We start from the raw sequence: 24002 nt of genomic DNA on the forward strand, positions 1-24002 counted from the left end.
TCCGGAGAATTATTCCCTCCCCTTCCCCTCCTATATACCTTTTATGTCCCCCCCTTACTATATAATACTTACTATAAACATACTTTAGAAGTTATGGTCAAAACTTTAAAATCATATATTTTCTTTTAGACATATTTATATTTTCTTGGGATTAAAATGTTTAAAACTCAGCTATAAGAATGTTTTCAAATTCTAAAATATATAAGGCCATTTATTGTCATTCCCACGAGAATATCTTGAAATTCTTCTTTGCTTTATATCATACGTACTTCAATATGTCTTTTTATTTCTGGTATCAAATAATTTGTCTTATATTCTGTACATGTCATTTATTTTAACATAAAATAAAAACTTTTGAACGAGAAAAAAAAAGAAAATAGAGTAATATGAAAAATGGACTTTAACGACACAAATAGAAAAATATAACAAAGTTTTATTAGTTCATATAGATTACATAAGTATACAGTACACATTTAGTATCACACAAACAAATATACCTAGACAAAGGACCCATTGGTTAGCCCAAGGGCAATACCCATGATATATTTGTATATTGTATACCTGTGGGGCTATACTGTTTGTATCAGGAAAAGCCCAAACTGAGATATGGTATTTGCACTTGGGTGTTCTAAGGTCCTTGAAAAATTAAAAGATTCTCTACATGTTTCACAACTATGGATGTCGCTTCTTCAGGAGCTTCTGTATTTCTAGTTAGAAGACCAGACTTCAATTAGACTATGGTGTAGTCAATTAGAAGTAAAATTGTTGGGGTACAATCACGCATGCATATACGGTACATATGAACTCACCACAAATGGTACTAAAGAGGGTTTCAATGCTCACCCATACCAGAATGATACAGCAATTTATTAGCACCATTTGTGGTGAGTTCATATGTTATGTACAGTGCCTTGCGAAAGTATTCGGCCCCCTTGAACTTTTCAACCTTTTGCCACATTTCAGGCTTCAAACATAAAGATATAAAATTTTAATTTTTTGTGAAGAATCACCAACAAGTGGGACACAATTGTGAAGTGGAACGAAATCTATTGGATATTTTAAACTTTTTTAGCAAATAAAAAACTGAAAAGTGGTGCGTGTAAAATTATTCGGCCCCTTTACTTTCAGTGCAGCAAACTCACTCCAGAAGTTCAGCGAGGATCTCTGAATGATTCAATGTTGTCCTAAATGACTGATGGTGATAAATAGAATCCACCTGTGTGTAATCAAGTCTCTGTATAAATGCACCTGCTCTGTGATAGTCTCAGGGTTCTGTTGAAAGCGCAGAGAGCATCATGAAGACCAAGGAACACACCAGGCAGGTCCGTAATACTGTTGTGGAGAAGTTTAAAGCCGGATTTGGATACAAAAAAGATTTCCCAAGCTTTAAACATCCCAAGGAGCACTGTGCAAGCGATCATTTTGAAATGGAAGGAGTATCAGACCACTGCAAATCTACCAAGACCTGGCCGTCCCTCTAAACTTTCAGCTCAGACAAGGAGAAGACTGATCAGAGATGCAGCCAAGAGGCCCATGATCGCTCTGGATGAACTGCAGAGAACTACAGCTGAGGTGGGAGAGTCTGTCCATAAGACAACAATCAGTCGTACACTGCACAAATCTGGCCTTTATGGAAGAGTGGCAAGAAGAAAGCCATTTCTCAAAGATATCCATAAAAAGTCTCGTCTAAACTTTGCCACAAGCCACCTGGGAGACACACCAAACATGTGGAAGAAGGTGCTCTGGTCAGATGAAACCAAAATCGAACTTTTTGCCCACAATGCAAAACGATATGTTTGGCGTAAAAGCAACACAGCTCATCACCCTCAACACACCATCCCCACTGTCAAACATGGTGGTGGCAGCATCATGGTTTGGGCCTGCTTTTCTTCAGCAGGGACAGGGAAGATGGTTAAAATTGAGGGGAAGATGGATGCAGCCAAATACAGGACCATTCTAGATGAAAACCTGTTGGAGTCTGCAAAAGACCTGAAACTGGGACAGAGATTTATCTTCCAACAAGACAATGATCCCAAACATACAGCAAAATTTACAAAGGAATGGTTCACAAATAAACGTATCCAGGTGTTAGAATGGCCAAGTCAAAGTCCAGACCTGAATCCAATCGAGAATCTGTGGAAATAGCTGAAAACTGCTGTTCACAAACGCTCTCCATCCAACCTCACTGAGCTCGAGCTGTTTTGCAAGGAAGAATGGGCAAGAATTTCAGTCTCTCGATGTGCAAAACTGATAGAGACATACCCCAAGCGACTTGCAGCTGTAATCGCAGCAAAAGGTGGCTCTACAAAGTATTAACGCAAGGGGGCCGAATAATTTTGCACGCCCCACTTTTCATTTTTTTATTAGTTAAAAAAGTTTTAAAAATCCAATAGATTTCGTTCCACTTCACAATTGTGTCCCACTTGTTGGTGATTCTTCACAAAAAATAAAATTTTTATATCTTTATGTTTGGAGCCTGAAATGTGGCACAAGGTTGAAAAGTTCAAGGGGGCCGAATACTTTCGCAAGGCACTGTATATGCATGCGTGATTGTACCCCAACAATTTTACATCTAATTGACTACACCATATTCTAATTGAAGTCTGCTCTTCTAACTAGAAATACAGAAGCTCCTGAAGAAGCGACATCCATAGTCGCGAAACATGTAGAGCATTTCTTTATTCTTCAAGGACCTTAGAACACAAATACCATATCTCAGTGTGGGCTTTTCCTGATACAAACAGTATAGCTCCACAGGAAGTACATTATGGGTATTCCCCTTGGGCTAATCAATGGGTCCTTTCTCTATGTATATTTGTTTGTGTGTTACTAAATGTGTACTGTATACTTATGTATTCTATATGAACTATTAAAACGTTGTTATATTTTTCTATATGTGCCCTCAAAGTCCATTTTTCTTATTACTCTATTTTCTCAATTTATTAGGATGTGGCACATGTATACTTGGGGTGTTTGATTGCCATCCCAGGGCATTGCAATTAATCCATTTTCATCTATGTTCGTTATCCTCATCCCCATTTGGCATATTTCTCTTCACTGTCCATGTTATCAGAAAGTGAGGAAATATCTCCAAAGGGGACACAGATGACAATATTTTATTTAGCATGATAGGGATAAATTGGAATCTCAGGTAGGGGTTATTTTCTGTCAGTGTCCCCATTGGGAAAATTTCCCCCTACTTCCTGTGCAGGTTATGAATGTCTGATTGAACAGGAAGAACACTGGCAACATTTAAAACCTTGACAGAGGATCTAACCCTTCTCCACTGCAGATTCAATTCTGGTGGCATTTTCTTGGAGTGGACCTTATCTTTTTATATTTGGTCTGTTTGGAGAGAATGAAAATCTGACACACTCATTTTGAGGAATATCCACATATGCCTGTGAGATGAGTGTGATATCTGCACACCTTCCCAGATGTCATGTACACTGAGGTCAACAACATTAAAGTGATACTAAAGTCTTTTTTTCCTTTAAGAATAATAAACCTGTTACACTTACCTGCTTTGTAAAACTGTTTTGCACAGAGCAGCCCAGATCCTCCTCTTCTATGGTCCCTCTTCTGCGCTTTTGGCTCCTCCCCCCTGTCCAGCTTGCTATGGGGTCACCTGTGGTGAGCTGCAGCTCTGTGTGTCCATTCCGACACAGAGATACAGGTTGGCCACGCACCATCTCTCCCCTGATTGGCTGCTGTATCCAGTTGGATAGAGATGGGGCTCAGGTAAGTATTGGGGAAGCTGGGGGGACTGCTACACTGAATGCATTAAGATAAAAAAAACCTTCTGCCTTTACAACCCCTTTAGCCCTTGTACACACGGTTGGAGAATCCGTTGGAATGTGTCCTATCAGACCGTTTTGTCGGATAATACGACTGTGTGTGGTATGCATCGGACTGTTTCCGTCGGAATATCCGTCGGACCAAATTTTCCAACTTGCCGGAAATATTTTCCGACAAACTGCTCCGATCGGACATACTCTGATCATGTGTAGAGAATTCCGATCGGACAAAGTGCCACGCATGCTCAGATCAAATTCCTACATCAAAGCTATTGGCTACTAGCCTGAACGTAGTCCCATCGTAACGAAATAACGTCATCACGTTCTGAATGATCGGATTTTTCGACAACTTAGTCCGACTGTGTGTATGCAACAGTTTCGGACAAGATCCGTCGGACAAAATCCGATGGATTTGGTTGTCAGAATGTCCGACCGTGTGTACAAGGGCTTAAATGTCTTTGGTCAGTAAAATATTAGTAATGTAAATTCTTTAATTTGTTCTTTAAAGTGATTGTAAACGATCACCTTGTAAAACAACGCATTGAGTTTAAAATAAAAATGAAAGGCAAAACATTTTTGTATAGATATAAAAGAAAAAAAACACATTATTAATACCTTGTTTCCCTTTGTTTTATATTTTCATTACATGCTTTCTGTTTTTAGCTGCATAGGAGCTGCGGGGATGAGAAGCAGCAGCACATGGCTGTGCAGGGGAGGGCATGCCAGGACAATTCTGATCATTGGAGAAGAGTAAATTGAGTTGCCAGCAATGCTAGAGAACTGACCACGCTATGCTCTCCTGCTTAGCGTGGTCAGTTTTTTTTATAGGAAAGCAAGGGGACTAGCAGGAACACAGGATTTCACACAAAGGAAGCAATACAAAGAGAAAAAGAGACTTTCTCATACAAGTACATAGAACAGCAGGCACAAATCAGGAAAATGAAATGTTGGGGTAACAAACACTTTAAGATCAATAGATTCTACTTACGCATCTGCAAGCCATACAACGAATTTGTGACTTCTGCTCATTTTGGAGGGATCTTTTAGTCTGCAGAGAATGTAAAAGATAAAATGGTGTATAAAACGTGGTAGTGTCATGTAAGTTAATAAGAAACTAGATAAATATTACCAACATGTCAAATGGATTGGGTGTCTGTCAAGAAACAAAGAAATTTGGAGACATTAAGCCTCACATTCTTACTATTTAAAACGTATCCCCATATTAGAAGTAATCTGTCATTCAGAAACTGCCATTACTAACCCCTCTAGGAAATGCTAGCTTCCTGGCTGTCATACTGACCCTCTTATATGAGAACTTTAGGTTATTGACCCAAAAAAGTTATACAGACATGGGTTCTAACTTCTAATGTTCTAACTCCTCCCTGATATGCATACTCATTCTGAGCCAGTGACTTGGAAGGTTTCGAAGCCACCGGATCAGCCAACAGTCCAACAACTGCCCATTTTTTTACCGAGAGATCAGTACTGATAGCTACTGAATCTTGTTTGTGACAGGATTGCTTTGAAGCCAAACTTGAGTCAAATGGTTTAATACAGACATTCTCAAACAGGGTTCCTCCAGGGGTTGCTAGCGGTTCTTTGAGCTTGGGCTGATTGATCACCTGACCCCCCCCCCCCCCCCCCACAGATTGTGCCTGCATAGTTCTGGAGCCAATGCCACTTGGTAGAGCCAGCAGTATGACACAATGCCCTTTTAGCAGTCTATAAGGTGGACATTCTTTGCACTGATCCCCAATGAACTGGCTTCATCAGGGGTTCCCCAAGACCTAAAGACGATTTCTAGGGTTCACAGGGGTAAAGCTGTTGAGCAAGTCAGGTTTACTATCAAGAGTGGCTAAGAATCAGAGCTTCTGTCAAGGTTTTTTTTTTTTTTGCTGCGTGCATTGAGGTTTATTTACCAAAACTGGAGTGGGCAAAATCTGGTGCAGCTCTGCATAGAAACCAATCGGCTTCCATGTTTTTGTCAAAGCTTATTTGAACAAGCTGAATTTAGAAGCTGATTGGCTACCATGCACAGCTGCACCATATTCTGCATTCTCCAATTTTAGTAAATCAACTTGATGTTCTGGAACAGGTGCATCCGAGCAATACTACCTCCTGTGCAATACCTGGTAGGCCTCAAGAACATGACACTCAGCCTGTGAAGTCTCTATAAACCTCCATATAGTCCATGCAAAAAACAGAGAAAGGCTGGTGCCATGTCAGATGGCTAAAACATTGTTTTATTATTGCATGTGAACAGCAGTCAAAAAGAAAACCAACGTGTTTTGGTCGTCAGGCCTTAACCCCTTCAATACCAGTCACTATACCTGTCACTTTCCCCCCTTCCTGCCCAGGACAATTTTCAGCTTTCCGTGCTGTCGCACTTTGAATGACGGATAAAGCAATAAAAATCTAACAGAGGCTCTAACCCTTTACTGCTCTATCCAAAACTAAATAAACTTAAAAAGGACAAGTAATAGCATTTACACTCTTTTTTTTTTATACCAGTATATTTACTATTGCAGCTCCAGTACTCTTTAAGGAAGATTTCTTTACTCCAAAAGAAAAGGAAACCCTTAAATCAGGAGTACCGATTAAATAAGTTGTTTGGGTGTGTAACTAAGTATACAAAAATTGCTGCATTTACATACTTCATGATTATAGAAGGCATGGGGACCTCTAGAAACTGTTCCCGGATTGGAACGAAGGGCAGGAGTCCCGTATAGAATAACCCCACCAGCAGCAGGACACGTTGGAAGCAAAACAGCAGTGGGATGTCACAGTTCTGAAAAAAAAAAACTTCAGGTTAAACTAATGTAACATAGTGTGGTTTGTTCGTACTGAAACTGTGTGATTGATGAAAAACAAGACACTTATGAAAAGGTTTTAGCCCACTGCTCACAAATTCTAAAATGTATTTTGCTGAATATAGTGATTTCCTATAGTCGTCAGCTCCATCTAGTGGCCATAGTCCTGTATTTTCCTGATTTAGATATTTCAAGAGAAATACCACATTATGGCCAATAGATGGCGCTGGTTAACATAGGAAAGAAAATTAACATATGAAGAAAACTATGATCAGAAAAGTTGACGAGTGGCTTGTGACATTCCTCCAGCATTTTTTTCAAAAACAGACCCCTATATGTAAAATTATCAAATATTTTAATCAAACTGTAATGGTCCTGAGACCTACTGTATAATCAATTAAATTGGTATTTCAAACAACAATTATTTTCTTTTTTATTTTTTTTTTATCAGAAATAAGTTTTATTAAGAAGTCAAGATCAGGAAACAGCAAATAGTCAGTTCCCCTCCGGGGGTCCTACACAGGTTAATTAGCATAAACTACAAGGCATTGATCGTGCAACCGAATAAACTCTAATGTATGTATGCTGTACCACAACTGTTTATCCAGAGCCAATTCTACTGGGGATGGGGGAGGGGTACCCAGCCATGGGCCCCATGGGTTGTTGAACTTGGGTGGGTGCCCTCTGTGTTGATAAATGTACTTTTCCAACCGCAAGGTATTTCCCTATCTGTGAGATCCATTACATACATAGTTACATGGTTAGTAAGGTTGAATAAAGACAACAGTCTATCCAGTTCAACATGAGTGAGTGTCTACAATAGTTCCTAACCCTGTACATTGCACACTCACATCGGTCCCTGCCCTCGAGAAGCCCACATCCAAGGTCCCCATTCATATACTAGGGCCAATTTTGGACAGAGGCCAATTAACCTACATGCATGTCTTTGGGGTGAGGCTGGGGTGCCCAGGGGAGGCCCACGCGGGCACAGGGAGAGCATGCAAGTTCCATGCATGTAGCTGGATTTTGAACCAGTGACCCTTTTTACTGCTAGGCAAGAGTGCTAAGTGCTAACCACTACACAACTGTGCCACCCCTATTCTTTAACAATTTTTTTTCTTAACAGCCTTATTTATTCATAGTCCTTGAGAACTCCTTTGGATGGCTCACAAAAGCCAATCAGATTCATGTATACACTATATAATGACAGCTGAGAATTGAATCTGGTTGGTATCAATCAGGGAATTTGGACATTTTTTTATTTATTTTTTCTTAGTGAACAAACAGTATCATGAAGGCCAAATAACACACCAGACAGGTCAGATGGTGGCTTAATGAACATTTATTATTTTAAAATCAAAGAGGAATTTCCCTCCCTCCTGTGTTCTTTGCACAAAAAACATACTGCCCAGTGAATGCAGCAGTATTCCACAGGGATCCACCGCTTTGCTGCTGTACAACCAGTCCTGTGCCATGGTCTTCCTCTCTTCTGCCATCCAGTGGACGGCGTATCATTGGGGAAGGCGGCTGCAAGTATTAAATAGAGACAGCCACCCAACGTAGGACATGTGCTGTAGTGTACCCCGAGGCCTCCTGGGATGCATGACGTACATGATTATCCCAGGAGGTTGTGGGCAACTAATTATGTCATTCTTGCCCAGGAAGTTTCACAAAAAAAAAAAAAAGATATATATAATTATTTTTTATATAAGTAGTTGTTTACCCGGTGATCCTGCCAGTAACACAATTTCTGTGTTACGGTGACAACCCCTTACTCATAGTACTGTATCTATGTAAGAGTAGCATTTTCACCATAGGGCTAGATGAGCGTTAAGACTATAGTATCCCCCCCCCCAACTCCATAGCATGGGGTTAGTTAAAGTGGATATAAACCCACACCACATGAATAAATACTGTTGCCAGGATGATAAAGCATTTATCTGTACATGGCTTCTAATTCTAATCTTACCTTCCACAACTCACCCTCTTTCCTACACCGAGCCCCACAAAGCTCCAGAGTCCATGGGGCGGGTCTATGCTGCGCTCGGTGGGTAGAGCCATGACATCACTAGGCTCCTGCCCACCTCTGCACTCCCCTTGTGCTGGCAGCGGCGTGAGTACGAATGTACTTATTATTTATCCATTACAGGTACTTTTATAGCGCCATCAATTTACACAGCACTTTACTTGTTCTGGGTTACAGATTGAAAAAATATTAAAGCCACAGCCAGGTAGCTAACATTTTCGGAAGGAGAGTAATATCATTTAAAGTGTATTTCCACTTTAATTGGTAAAATTGGTTGTGTTTTCCCATTCAAACCTACCTCTTTTTATTTTCTATACACCTCATGGCAGACTACAAGCATTTCTGAACAATGTTAAAATTTGGCCCAAACTTATAGTAATTTAGGACTTTCTTCATAGAGCATTTAACAGGCAGTGAGGGATTCCTCGCTGCCTGCTTTAACCCTTTGAACCCTGCACACAAGCGTGCTAAAGCTGCTTGCAATGCAGTTGTATTCAGTGGGTGGTACTTCCCGCTCAATGTGACAGCAGAGATAACCATGTGGTTTTACTATACCCTAACTGCTAGTGTAAACAAGCCCATAAGAAAGGCTTAGGACAGGCTGAGTTTCCTGTCACTAACATACCCTGCGGAGGCCAGCTTCCAAATCGTTAACCCTTTCTTAGGACAGCGTTCAAATCTAGTTTACAATTGATAATGAGCTCTGCCAGCACAGAAAAAACAGGGTTAACTATTTCAAAGAACCATACGTACGTTAGACTTTAATGTCAGACAGTGACAGGCTGGCGTGGAGCTGTCTTTCAGGAGTTCTTATGTACCAAACTAGGGGATTTCTAGCATGTGTAATTACTTTGATTGCTTATGGTGGTGATGTGGAGGGGGATGAATAGTGATGACTGGAATTGGTGATGGGAATGCTAATTTGGCAGATGGGCATCAATATAACATTTGATGCAAGAATATATGCTCTCCTGTATGACACAATACTGAATCCATTCATACCAGTGGAACTCTTTGTTCTGGCATACTTCTATTTAACACATAACACCACAACATACTCAGCTGACAATGGCAGCTACATACGGACACCCGCCATTTGATCACAATCTATTTGCCAGGCTCCCTAAACATTGTTTAGCCCAATTTTCTTTGCTGTCAAGATATTAAAGGTCCTGAAGAAGCTATAAATGTGAAACGCGTCGACCTCTTGGTTATCCAGCAAATTCAACCATGAATTAAGGATATATTTGATCTGCTTTAAAGGGAGTAGTTCCCATGAGATTTTAATATATTATTTTATATTTGCAATAAAAAAAATTTTTTTTATATAATTGCATGTGCTCGTCCCTTCTAGTGCTAATAAAGTCCAACACATATTGTTCTTTGAAACGCCACATACAATGGATGTAGTACATTTACAATAGCCATTCATTCTTTCTAATTGGGACAGGCTTAAATATGGCAAACACAGTTCCCCACTCCTTCATAAACAAAGAGAACAAAGTAGGATTTTTCAGGGGTGGAGTTCTCAGAAAAGAGCATCTAAAATGGTATACATTTTTTAAATTTGAGGTTCTGCTATGCCAATGAGAGCATGTGACAAATATAACATACCATATATTTCACTCCATAAGACACACTCCCCCCCCCCCCGATAAAATGGGGGGAAATGTCTGAGAGTCTTATTGAGCAAATACTGACCAGGCCTCGTCCCCCTCCTACTGTCACTGCCATGTCAAAATACTGGGCGGCAGCAAAAAATAGGGTAGGTGTTATGCCAATTTAGCTGCAAAAATGAAAAAACACAGACGTTTGGGCTGGGGTCGAAGTTACTCTTGTGGTGGCCACTGGCGCCAGCTGCCAGAACACAAGTGCCATGCTGGAATCCCCACCAAAGCTGTAGCAAGCAGGATTTTATTAGGGTACCACACTAAATACATAACTGTGACGGTAGCTTTAGGTTAAAGGGTTAACATTACCACAGATAAAGCTTAGTCATGGTATTCATGGGTAAACTGTGTCGCTCCCGAGGGCCGAGAGGCAGCAGTACAGATTGTGAAGTGTCTCCTGAGTTAATGCCGTCTCACCTCTTTGTGGCACTTCTGTACAATCTCGTAGTCGGCATTACCCCACACAGTCAGGTGTTCTCTCTTGTATTCTCCTACAAGTTCAGACACCTGGGGAATATACAAAGCTCATGTTAGAAGGAACATTTCCACCCACGTTGACTTTCTAAAAGATCTCGGATAATAAGGTACAATGGAGTTTCTCTCCTTTTAGAACAGTTTCCTTCAGCTGAAATGCATGGAAAAAGGTTCAATGGTTTCTCACCTACTTTGCCCCTGTTTTTTTAAAGTACAACTGCAGAATGAGAGCTTTCATTGTGTTGAGGTTTTGGAAGGTAAAATAAACCGGGGACAGTAAAGGGAAGTAAGGGGACAAAGGGGGGAAACCTGGAAGAAGAAGGAAGAGGAAGAGAGACAAAAAATAATAATAAATACTTTGTACTTTTTTCTGAATGTTCTAGTTACCTGGCAGTTTACATTGGCACTCCAGTCTGGATGTTTGAGTCACCAGCTTGGAACAAGTAGCTCATTCAGGAAGGTGGGAATAAAGTCAGAACCTCTTATCTGCTTACTACCTGAGTACTATTTTAGGGCTCATTTATACTTATGGTTGGGAGGTATAAAAACACATGGCTGAGCTGCATTTTTACCACCACATCCCCCCCACCTACTGGCCACCTTTAACATGAAACTTCACCAAAAGGGGAAGTTCCACTTGTCTGCCTCCTTTCCCTTTGCATAGTGATCCAATCGGAAGTTTGCCCCCCCACCATCTCCCTTATGGGATACATCACAGGTCCCAGCAAGCTGCAGGACCATTCACAAAGCGCAGTTCGGCCATCCACAAAGTCACAACCGGCTTCCCAAAGAAAAACATGCAGGTGTCTGGACCCAAAGACGGCTGAAGAGCCAGCTCGGATGAGGACAGCGCTGGATCCCTTGGGTGGTAAGTGTCCAGTTATACTGTAGCTGCTGACGTTCTATTTATTTTGTTTTTAGGTTGAAGAGCCGGTTTAAGCTGCAATGGCAGTAGACAAAAAAAGGGTCCTGCACTATTTTTGTCCGAATGCGATGCGATTTCAGCCATACAAACTGTATGGTTGGATTTGCACTGCACAGATGTCGTGTGTGATGTGCACAGGCATGCGGTGCGAATCACATGCGATGTCTGGTGTCGCACCAGTGTGAACCCAGCCTAAAGGGTTAAAAAGGCAGTGAGGAGGCGACACAATACGTCTCACTGCCTGTCAAACACCCTCTGAAAAGTGATCAGAGATGGCTCGTCAGTGGGCTATTGCTAGTGTAAACCAACTCTAAGGCCGCGTACACACGCGCGGACTGTTGGCCCAACCTTGTCCGCTGAACAGTGTTTGGGCGGACAGTCCGCTCGTGTGTGGGCTTTCAGCGGACAGTTTCAGCGGACAGTTGGACGGACAAGGTTTTACGGAAATTCCGAAAAACTGTCCGCTGAAACCTTGTTTCAACGAACAGTCCGCCCGTGTGTAGGCTTGTTCGTCAAACTAAGTTCCGCGCATGCTCAGAAAGGATTTTCAAGCCGAAAGTTATAATGCAGTGTATAGGACGTCGTATTTTGCGTCCTGTCGTACGTGCCGTTCACGTCATCGCGCACGGTTTCAGCAAACTGTTCGTTCGTCGTGTGTGGCCATGTCCGTCCATGCTAAGTTTGAGCGGACTGTTCGCTCAAACTGTTGGACGGACAAAGTTGGGCCAACAGTCCGCGCGTGTGTACGCGGCCTAAGGCTGGGTTCACACCAGTGTGAATTGGATGTGGCTTTTTTTCCGCATTCAATTTGCATTTCAAGAGATTGTGTCCGGGTCTTTATGGAGCCAGTTCAAACATCTCAGGAGTGGCTCCGGTGTAAATTGCACAGGAGTCCTGTGAGTTTTCTGGTCCGTTTCGGGTCTGAATTCAGCCAAAAATTGGTGCTGTAGCCAGACCTGAAAACTGAATGGAGACGCACTGGACTCCTGCTGTGAGCCGCTCTGTTCCTCAGTGTGAACCCAGACTAAAGCCTCGTACAAGCGGTACGATTGTTGGATTTTTGTCAAAAGGGCGTGTGCCAGGATCTTGTCTTGCATACTAACGTTACACAATTATCGTGCCACAAACACGAACGTAGTGACGTACTACGAGGAATTTCAGCTCTTAAGCGCCACCCTTTGGGCCCCCTCTACTAATTTCATGTTTGGTAAGCATGGATTTCAAACATGCGTGTTTGAACATTCGACTTTTGTCCTGTCATGTCCTAGGTAGCCCACCCCCCCCCATAGTTAGAATCACTCCCTAGGACACACTTAACCCCCTGATCGCCCCCTAGTGTTAAACCCCTTCTCTGCCAGTCTCATTTATACAGTAATCAGTGCATTTTTATAACACTGATCGCTGTATAAATGACAATGGTCCCAAAATATTGTCAAAAGTGTCCGATGTGTCCGCCATTATGTCGCAGTAACTATAAAAATCGCAGATCACCACCATTACTAATAGAAAAAAATAATAATAAAAATGCCATACATCTATCCCCTATTTTATAGACGCTATAACTACAAAAATACAATGAATATACGCTTATTGCGATTTTTTCTCTTACCAAAACTATGTAAAAGAATACATATCGGCCTAAACTGAGGAAAAAAATATTTTTATATACTTTTTGGGGATATTTATTATAGCAAAAAAAAATTTTTTTTTTTTTTTCAAAATTGCCGCTCTTTTTTGTTTTTAGCACAAAAAAAAAAATCAAAACCGCAGAGGTGATATCACCAAAAAAAAGCTCTGTTTGTGGGGGAAAAAATTATGCCAATTTTGTTTGGGTACAAAGTTGCACGACCGCGCAATTGTCAGTTAAAGCGACGCAGTGCTGAACCGCAAAAAGTGCTCTGGTCAAGAAGGGGGTAAATTCTTCCAGGTCTGAAATGGTTAAACATAAAACTTGTATGTTCTACAGTTCAACGATAATGATGATTATATAATTATATAATGCAGCAGGGCTGATACCAACCATTTGCACAGGTGGCTTTATAGGCATTTGGATTGTATCGTAGTCAATGACTCTTCCAATGAACTCTACCAGAAGACTCATTCACAGCAAAGCTTTAGCAGCATGTCTAGTAGCTGTATGCATTAAACCTAAGGCTAGTAAAAAGACTCTTCTAAATGCTAAGAATAGTAAAGTGCAACGTGTTGAATGCTTATAAATAAATATTCCCAGTTGAATTTAGACGTCTCATCTGAGAAAGACGTATTGATAGATACAAACTCCCACATGTGAAACCTCTTTTGAAGGCTGGATTGAGAGGAAGCAACAGAGAGGAAAGAGCAAAGGAACTATTTATAAGAGACAAGTGGTTGTTCTCTAAGCTGTGCCGGCTGCACAGGAAGGAAATCACCAGGCCTCCTAGCAGCACTGACACTGCTCACAATATTATTCAGCCACCTCTCTATGTTCTTTTCACATACCTTTTTTACAAGCACATCGTTATTCACTTTGATGTCTATGTTGATGGGCGTCTCTGGAAATGCTTCAAATACATCTTTCAGCAGAGGGATTTTCTTGTCTTCTCCGCCATCACAGCAACAATCTGGGGGAAAAGTGTAAGCCGCTAATCAACAGATATTATACCAACAAACACACATAGTACAGTTCTGGGTGTCATTTGAATTGGAATTTTTTTTTAATAAAACAGACTTCTATGTAACCAACCCTGTTGAATGACCATTCACTTCAACAACACTCTTCCCATGAGATTATTTGTGCATTTAACATATTTTATCCATGTTATTTAGCTGTAAAAGCCTCCTTTGTGTAGACGTCCAAAAAAGACCTAAGGTTGCTACTGGGTGCCGCCATCTTGGATGTGATGTTGGAAGCTCCAGCAGGTTAGGATAGAGTTGCCACCTCATCCCTTTAAACCCAAACACATATAAATTACACAGGTTCTGAGGCTAATTAAATGCAGCTAAGGTAACAAGTGAGTTTAATTACCACCCTAATCAGCCACAGAACCTGTTTAATTCATATGTGTTCGGGTTTAAAGGAATGAGGTGGCAATTCTAGGATTAGGAGCTGTCATTCAGGTGATACTCTATGGCTACTTTCAAACTGAGGCGGTTTTCAGGCGTTTTAGCCTCTAAATAACTCCATAAAACCGCCTCCCATTCATTTCAGTGTGACCTTTCACACTGGGACGGTTCGCTTGTGGTATGTTATGAAAAGTCCTGCAAGCAGAGTCTTTGGGGCAGTTTGGAAACACTGTATACAGTGGTCCCAAAACGCCCTGCACATTGAAATGACTGGGCAGTGCTTCCAAAGTGCCTCAAAAGTGTTTCCAAAGTGCCGCAACTGCTAGCAGGGGTTAAAAGCGCCCCACTAGCGTCCGAAAAGCACCGCTTAAACAGCCGTAAAGCACTGCTAAAACCAACAGCGCTTTACTGCTAACGACCCACGCTGGCAGTGTAAAAGCAGCCTATAGCACTTTCTTTCCCTTTCCCAAAAGTTATGTAGGAAGGGGGTGGAGAAGCTAGGCCAGCACAGAGAGTAGTTAGAGAGAATGAACCTTACATGTGCAAGGAAGGAGAAGACCATTCTAGGGAACTGATGCTTTCTGGAGAGCCAATTCTCTAGTAAATTTACAAGCACATTGTAACTCAATAAAGCAAAAATTATGGAAAGGGAAAACATTGAAATTAGGCATTTTAAACATTTTTTTATGAACGTTGCAAAATTGTAAGCTGGTGACAGCATGTCTTCAATGATCTCTGTACAGTATTAGGTTCCTGGTGGGATGGCTCAGGTGGATTAAGACTAGGATCCATGTTCATATTTGCCAGCACACCACAGATCATCAATGTCATAATAAAAGCTTTATTTATTATACAATGTTCACATCACAAAAAAAGATGCAACGTTTCGGTTGCCTGATCAAGGGGTCCTGCGTGTCTCCGAAACGTTGCACCTTTTTTTGTGATGTGATCATTTTTCAATAAGAAAAAGCTTTTTGGATGACATTGATGATCCGTGGTGTGCTGGCAAATACGATCGTTGCTCTGTGTGTGTTCCAGTTGCCAGCTGGATGTTGCTACTTTTGAGCCTGATCCAGGAACGTGTACAACATAAATATTAACATTATCTTCAGACTAGCATCCAAACTCGCCAAAGCTCATCCCTCGTGACCACACCAGACTTTTTCTTTACACGTCAAACTTCTAAAGGGAGATCTCAGGACAGCTGGGAAAAACAATCTCCCTGGTGTATCTGTCTGACATGAGGCCTCCTCCTGAGTCAAACTGGACATGCCTAGTACAGCTCAGACACCCCAATCATAAAATTTGTACTAAATGCATTTTATGGGACTTTTTAGATGGCAGCAGCTTTATTATGAGAAGTTCTCAGGATGTCACATTCCACAACCCATCATGGACAGCATACCCAACAACTCTCTGGTGACACCATCTCTGTAGCTTGTTCCTACAACCTGCCCACATTCATAACCCCAAAGATAGGGATGTAAGCGGACTACAAAGCTGTGCTATTTGTTCAAATATTAATCAATTGTTGAGTTACAAGATGTAACTGATAGTTTTTCAAAACTGTTACAGAATGCAGCAGACAGTTTATTATAGGGCAATAATATTACCGTACTTATGTAAACAATGATCTATGACTGTTGTATGTATAAATGACTGGGCCAGCTGCAAGTCCTGAGAAAATGAACATTATTAATCAGCACTATGTAGCAGCTGCATAGGTAAGAATGATCAATTCTGGCTACATCAGGTATATACAGGGTGGCCATCCTGGAGGCAATTATTGTAAAGCTAATGATCAACTGACCTGATTAAGTAGCATGAACAGGCAGGGTAAAGCCAACAGAGTTAACCTAGCAGGATGAACTATCTGGGATAATAACCAGGCAGGATGCTACCATCCAGACTAAGCAGGATACAACTATCTTGGTAACAACCAGACAGGATAAATCCATTTGGGTTCATTACCAAGCGGGACGAAACTAACTGGACAATAACCAGGCAGGATAAAGATGTGCCAGGATAAAAAACATCTGGGTTAATGACTAGGCAGGATAAAATTGTGTAAGGCTAATAACCAGGCAGAATAAAACCATCTGGGTTAAGAACCAGGCAGGTTAAGGATCTTTCACGTGCTCAGTGAGGAAACGCTGAAAATGTCCGCTCTGCTTCAGCAAAGCGGACACCGACACAGCCTACTCTCCTCTGAGCAGTCAGATGTAAAAGGACGTCCTGTCCATTTACACCCAACAGCTTTCTTAACCGATAGACAGATGGGGAATGGATCACCATCTGCCTGTTTTTAGCAGATCCCCATCCATCTGTTTTTAGCGGATCCCCATCCATCTGATTTTAGCGGATCCCCATATGTCTGTTTTAAGCGGATCCCCATACGTCTGTTTTAAGCGGATAGGATTGGATGTCAACGGACACATGCCCATTGACACCCGCTGCGCTACAGAGGGCTATGGATGGTCCGATCGTATCCGCCTAAAAGACTGACAGGTGGACCCAATCGGTACGCTCGTGTGAAAGGGGATCTGGACGATAACCTGCAGGATAAAACCATATGGCCACTAACCAGGCAGGATAAAACTGTATGACCACTAACCAGGTAGGATAAAACTATATGGCCACTAACCAGGCAGGATAAAACTGTATGACCACTAACCAGGTAGGATAAAACTATATGGCCACTAACCAGGCAAGATAAAACTATATGGCCACTAACTAGGCAGGATAAAACTATATGGCCACTAACCAGGCAGGATAAAACTATATGGCCACTAACCAGGCAGGATAAAACTATATGGCCACTAACCAGGCAGGATAAAACTATATGGCCACTAACCAGGCAGGATAAAACTATATGGCCACTAACCAGGCAGGATAAAACTATATGGCCACTAACCAGGCAGGATAAAACTATATGGCCACTAACCAGGCAGGATAAAACCACCTAAGTTAATTACCAGATGGATAAATCTATCTGGGTTACTAATCAGGCAGGATAAAATTATCTGGTTTAATAACCAGGCAGGACAAAACCTTCTGCTTTAGAAACCAAACAGAATAAAACCATCTGGGCCAATAACCAGACATGATAAAACTGTACTGTGCTAACAAATGAGGTTAGTAATCAGACAGCTCAGGTTTTGTGCTTTGTGTACTGTCACACACAGAGGCGGCTCTAGGCTTTGTGAGGCCTTAGGCAAAACTCAGACATGAGACATGAGAAAAACAATGAAAGCAATAACCCCCCCTCCCCCACAGCGCTGCTGGCTTCCCTCCTCTTCTCTCCCGCTGACTGGGGGATCTTCAGATAAAGGGGCTGGTAAATATGTCATTTACCAGCCCTTACTTTTCTAAATGAACACAGTGAGTGATCGGTACTGATCACTCACTGTGTTCATTCATAACTGAAGCATAGTAAGCTGTGTTTTCTCTGCTTCGGTTTATGAATTAATAGGAGACTTTGTCTCCTGTTCATTCATTTGCAGTGAAGCTGAGGCTACAGAGAAAAGAACTGGGGAATATCTGTCCTCAGTCCCTTTCTCTGTGTCAAAAGTGAGACTTCAGGGGTCTGTTTAGACCCCTGATATCTCACCAAAGAAACCAAAAAACTCACCAAAAAACAAAATTTTGGGTTTTAAAAAAATTGTAAGAAAAATAAATAAAATTAGACAAAAATTTCTAATCAGACCAAAAAGTCATGCCCAATATGTAGCATAATTTAGCCTCACTCACTGTTTTCTGCGGTGCTCTGTGTATGCCACAGGTCACCATCTTCCTAGTAGGGGCCCCAGGGCATTACTTTGTCTATGATGCTATTATGATGGCACGGTACAATGGTGGTAAACATGTGTAGTAGAGGAAAATGGAGGGTATGGCAGAGGGTAGTATGTACATGAGAGGAGTGCGGAGTCTATGTGGGGGGTGGTATGTATATGGGAGGAGTGCAGAGTGTATGGGGGGTAGTATGTATATGAGAGGAGTGTGGAGTCTATGTGGGGGGTGGTATGTATATGAGAGGGGTGCGGAGTGTATGGGGGTAGTATGTATATGAGAGGGGTGCAGAGTGTATGGGGGGTAGTATGTATATGAGAGGGGTGCAGAGTGTATGGGGGGGTAGTATGGATATGAGAGGGGTGCAGAGTGTATGGGGGGTAGTATGTATATGAGAGGGGTGCAGAGTGTATGGGGGTAGTATGTATATGAGAGGGGTGCAGAGTGTATGGGGGGTTGTATGTATATGAGAGGGGTGCAGAGTGTATGGGGGGGTAGTATGTATATGAGAGGGGTGCAGAGTGTATGGGGGGGTAGTATGTATATGAGAGGGGTGCAGAGTGTATGGGGGGGTAGTATGTATATGAGAGGGGTGCAGAGTTGATGGGGGTAGTATGTATATTAGAGGGGTGCCGAGTGTATGGGGGGGTAGTATGTATATGAGAGGGGTGCCGAGTGTATGGGGGGGTAGTATGTATATGAGAGGGGTGCAGAGTATATGGGGGGCAGTATGTATATGAGAGGGGTGCAGAGTGTATGGGGGGTAGTATGTACATGAGAGGGGAGCAGAGTGTATGGGGGGGTAGTATGTATATGAGAGGAGTGCAGAGTGTATGGGGGGGTAGTATGTATATGAGAGGGGAGCAGAGTGTATGGGGGGTAGTATGTACATGAGAGGAGTGCAGAGTGTATGGGGGGGTAGTATGTATATGAGAGGGGTGCCGAGTGTATGGGGGGGGTAGTATGTATATGAGAGGGGTGCAGAGTGTATGGGGGGGCAGTATGTATATGAGAGGGGTGCAGAGTGTATGGGGGGGTAGTATGTACATGAGAGGGGAGCAGAGTGTATGGGGGGTAGTATGTATATGAGAGGAGTGCAGAGTGTATGGGGGGGGGTAGTATGTATATGAGAGGGGAGCAGAGTGTATGGGGGGTAGTATGTACATGAGAGGGGTGCAGAGTGTATGGGGGGGTAGTATGTATATGAGAGGGGTGCAGAGTGTATGGGGGGGTAGTATGTATATGAGAGGGGTGCAGAGTGTATGGGGGGGTAGTATGTATATGAGAGGAGTGCAGAGTGTATGGGGGGGGGTAGTATGTATATGAGAGGAGTGCAGAGTGTATGGGGGAGTAGTATGTATATGAGAGGGGAGCAGAGTGTATGGGGGGTAGTATGTACATGAGAGGAGTGCGGAGTCTATGGGGGGTAGTATGTATATGAGAGGAGTGTGGAGTCTATGTGGGGGCAGACTGTATATGAGAGGAGTGCAGAGTGTATGGGAGGTAGTATGTACATGAGAGGGGTGCAGAGTGTATGGGGGGGTAGTATGTATATGAGAGGGGTGCAGAGTGTATGGGGGTTGGTATGTATATGAGAGGGGTGCAGAGTGTATGGGGGGGGTAGTATGACATGAGAGGGGTGCAGAGTGTATGGGGGGGTTAGTATGGGGGTAGTATGACATGGGAGGGGTGCAGAGTATATGGGGGGTAGTATGTATATGAGAGTGTATGGGGGGGTAGTATGACATGAGAGGGGTGCAGAGTGTATGGGGGGTTAGTATGTATATGAGAGGGGTGCAGAGTGTATGGGGGGGTAGTATGACATGAGAGGGGTGCAGAGTGCATGGGGGGGTTAGTATGGGGGTCCACTGTGCTACAGACACGGCTCTCACCGCCCCCTCCCTCATCCATCTCTAGTCCCTGCATACAAGTCACAAGTGCTCCCATAAACTTGTCAGCTCACCTCCCTCCACACTCGACAAAAGGAACTCCTGCATGTCCGTGCTTTCATCCATCCCTCTTGGGTTCAGCAGAGGCCGCCAGCTCCGCCTCTATAATCTGTCCTCAGGCAGCGCTGGAGCCTCGAGGACACAGAGAGGGGGCGCTGGAGAGTGCAGAGCCTGAGGCAGAGAGTGCGGCGCTGGTCACATAGCACTAGCAGCATTGTCACTGTGTTCAGTAGTTGCTTGCTGAGCCTCGCTCATCCCGCTCACTCGTCCCGCTAGTTTGGGGACACTGACAGGAGATATTCGCTGCCACTCACACGCACCGGTCAGGCAAATTAGGTGATCGAGGGGCCCCTATGAGTTGCGAGGCCTAAGGCGATCGCCTAATTTGCCTAATTAGAGAGCCGCCTCTGGTCACACATACACACAACATCAAGTGTACACTCATTTTAAGGGCAACCATACACACAACCTCATTGCACAATCTCATTTAAATTTAGCAAAATATGTAATATGGGAACAAACCTACACAATTCAATTAATCTCTGTCCAATTGCACACGCCTTTACATTACATAGTTGTCATCTTAACCTATTTTCACCATACAAACTAGACTTATTTCCATTGACTGATAGGGGCTTAAAACATGTGCAAATGTGGAACAATTCCTTTTCTTCTGCCACTTAAAAATGATGAAATTACCTTTTTCGAAAGTCACGTCTAGTTGAGGCAAGTAGGGAGGCAGATCCTGCAAAGACAAACATACAATTAACTGCTAACCCAACAATTCTACTAATTACCTATGCAAACAGTCATTATGTACACCATCAGCAAAATCCTAATCGCAGTGTAATATGATATCTGTTGGAGCCACTATATAGTTACATAGTAGGTGAGGTTGAAAAAAGACAACAATCCATCAAGTCCATCAAGTCCAAGCTGTGTGTGTGATTATAATATGCATACTTCTACTCTATTTTTTATGAATACTAAGATAACATTCTATTATAGCTGAGCTTTGGAATAAGAAAATATTGTCTAAATACAGGAGACACTGAATTGTTGCATATTTCTTCCAGATCTTTGCAGTAATCCAGTATGAAACGTTGTCTCTGTACAGGAGCTGTAATAAAGACCAGTCACTGCCGCTCTTTCTCCTTGTGCACAGTGACTGGTCTTGCCTCCACCCCCTTCTGTATTTTTTTTTTTGCAAGCAGCCTGTGGTGGGTGGAGCCTACTGGGTTCCTCCCACAGCTCTGTTTTCTGTCCTGGCTTTGGACAAGACAATGATGATGTCACCACTACTTTAACAAAATAATAACTGGCTTTGCAAAGGCATTCAGTGCACACACAGTGTTAATCTAAAATCCTGTGTGGCTATTGAGGAATGTATTTAAATGAAACTTTTGGTGCCTAGAGTTCAGCTTTAATGCAGCTCCATCACAGTACTTCACAACCAATTATGTGGAAAAGGGGCCACTCCGGGGGGCCTGAGCCCACCAGATGATTGGAGAATTCTAAGCTGGGTCCCCTGCTACCTAAACATTTTAATCAGGCTCCAGGAAAGCTGTAGGGGCACAAGCTTGTACATGAGAATAAATGAACTGAGATGGACACCTGGCAGGAAGTGAAGGAAAATGTTACACGCTTCCCCTTTGTTCCTGTTATGTTACTGATGTAAGGAGAAGCTTGCTCCTCTTATTTTCCAACTTGTACACCTATAACTTTACTGGAATATCACGCAGCCTGCAGTGCATATACAGTATATGTGTGTGTTTTTTATTTTTCCTAGACATATCTAAAATTAATATAATTTTAATATAATCATTCTTTATGGTATATCATTATATTTAGCTAAACAGGAGAACAATAATGCCACAAAGAAGTAGTGGTACTTGACATAGGAGGCATATTACAAAAGATGATCAGGTATAGTGGCCATATGACATTAGAAGGTCAAAGATAGGAGAAGGGATCTCACTGCTCCAGGTGCACACATGCAGGCTGTAAACTGTCTCTTCAGATGGGAAGCCACAGGTGCTGGCTATTACCACTAGCAACAGACAAAAAACAAGCTCTGGACTGCCGCACTCTTCAGAAGACCACTGTGAAAGTGGTCTTCTGAAGAGTGCGGCAGTCCAGAGCTTGTTTTTCGTCTGTTAGAAGGTCAAAGATAGTGGCCATATCACAGGAGATGGTCAGAGACTACAACACATGGAGTGGCTGGAGACAGGGGCCATGCTGCAGGAGACTGTCAGAATCTGGGGACGTTCTCAGTGCCAGATTCATCTCTGTGGAGGCTCCTAGGCAGTCGAAAGCTTGGGGCCCTCCTTGCAGGTTTCTGGAGGTGCACATGCTGGACTAAGTAGTGTGCACATCAGTGGCTTCATGGAGATGACCATAATTTCTGTACATTGCATGCATGTAGGGTGCAACATTTTTTTTTTTTTTTAAAGGAGATGAGCTATTAAGAGACAGCCGGTAATGTGAACCTGATGCCTATGGTCTATGTACTTCAAGTTATTATTGGGTACATTACATTATTTTCTCCATAGAATGTAAAGCTTTCATTTGTTTGAGTTGATTCATTTTTTTTCTATCTTTTGTAAACAATTTAACAACTTGCTTACCATGCACTTAAACCCCCCTCCTGCCTAGACCAATTTTCAGCTTTCAGCGCTGTCACACTTTGAATGACAATTGCGTGGTCATACAACACTGTACCCAAATTACATTTTTTTTACACAAATAGAGCTTTCTTTTGGTAGTATTTAATCACAGCTGATGTTTTTATTTTTTGCTAAATAAACAAAAAAAGATGGAAAATTTAGAGAAGAAAATCATGCTTCATAGTGTGGTGGCGATTTTGAAATATAATATTTATAGCAAGGAGCTTAAAGGAAACCATTCTGAATGTATGACTTAATATTTTCAGGTTTATGTGTGTATGTGAGCAGAGGTTTTAATACAGAAGCTTTACTGTTTCCTATCTCATGGGAAACATTGAATGTCCCCAGGTGTTCAGTGTATTCCCTTTTGTGTTCCCAATCATCTGTGCAGACAGTGAGGCACCATCTCACCAGGGGACATTAACATGCTAATGTCGGAACTGTTTGGGTTTAAGGATCAAAAGAGGTGGTTCATTAATTGTTAGACGAAGTGGCCCCGGACGTTCAGGCCTGATCTATGGACATTTCTGGGAGCTTGAGAATTAGCCAATCAGAGTGTGAGCCATCCTGAACCATCAGCATTTAGACTTGAGAATCAGCCAATCAGAGGTTGATGCGAACTCAGAGCCAATGGGTGCGTTCCATCTTCTGATTGGCCGAGAATGCATATAAAATAGGGCAAGAGTTAGCTGATGGCTCTCTTGAGTTCCAGACCATGGGGGACGACAGGATGTCCATGTAACGTATACCTCTCTCTCTCTCTTGTCTCTCTTTCTCTCTCTCTCTCTCTCTTTTATGTCTCTTTTTCTATTTCTAACTATTTCTTTCCTAGGACTTGTCTTGAGATATTGATA

General features: G+C 42.4%; 1 protein-coding gene across 1 annotated transcript in view; it reads right to left on the bottom strand.

Moving 5' to 3' along the window:
• The window catches only part of GDPD1 (glycerophosphodiester phosphodiesterase domain containing 1), a 162828-nt gene that overhangs the window by 13710 nt on the left and 125116 nt on the right, over nucleotides 1–24002 (bottom strand). The window contains exons 4-8 of the mRNA XM_077480689.1: nucleotides 21182–21227; nucleotides 14181–14302; nucleotides 10721–10810; nucleotides 6452–6585; nucleotides 4786–4845 (exon numbers count right to left, since the gene is read on the bottom strand). Coding sequence (XP_077336815.1) covers nucleotides 4786–4845; nucleotides 6452–6585; nucleotides 10721–10810; nucleotides 14181–14302; nucleotides 21182–21227 — 452 coding nt within the window. The remainder of the gene's footprint in view (nucleotides 1–4785; nucleotides 4846–6451; nucleotides 6586–10720; nucleotides 10811–14180; nucleotides 14303–21181; nucleotides 21228–24002) is intronic.

The sequence above is a fragment of the Lithobates pipiens genome, unplaced genomic scaffold (genome assembly GCF_037356315.1).
Source record: "Lithobates pipiens isolate NorthernLeopardFrog02 unplaced genomic scaffold, aLitPip1_a1.2 Scaffold_16, whole genome shotgun sequence".
In the NCBI taxonomy this organism is placed as follows: Eukaryota; Metazoa; Chordata; class Amphibia; order Anura; family Ranidae; genus Lithobates; species Lithobates pipiens.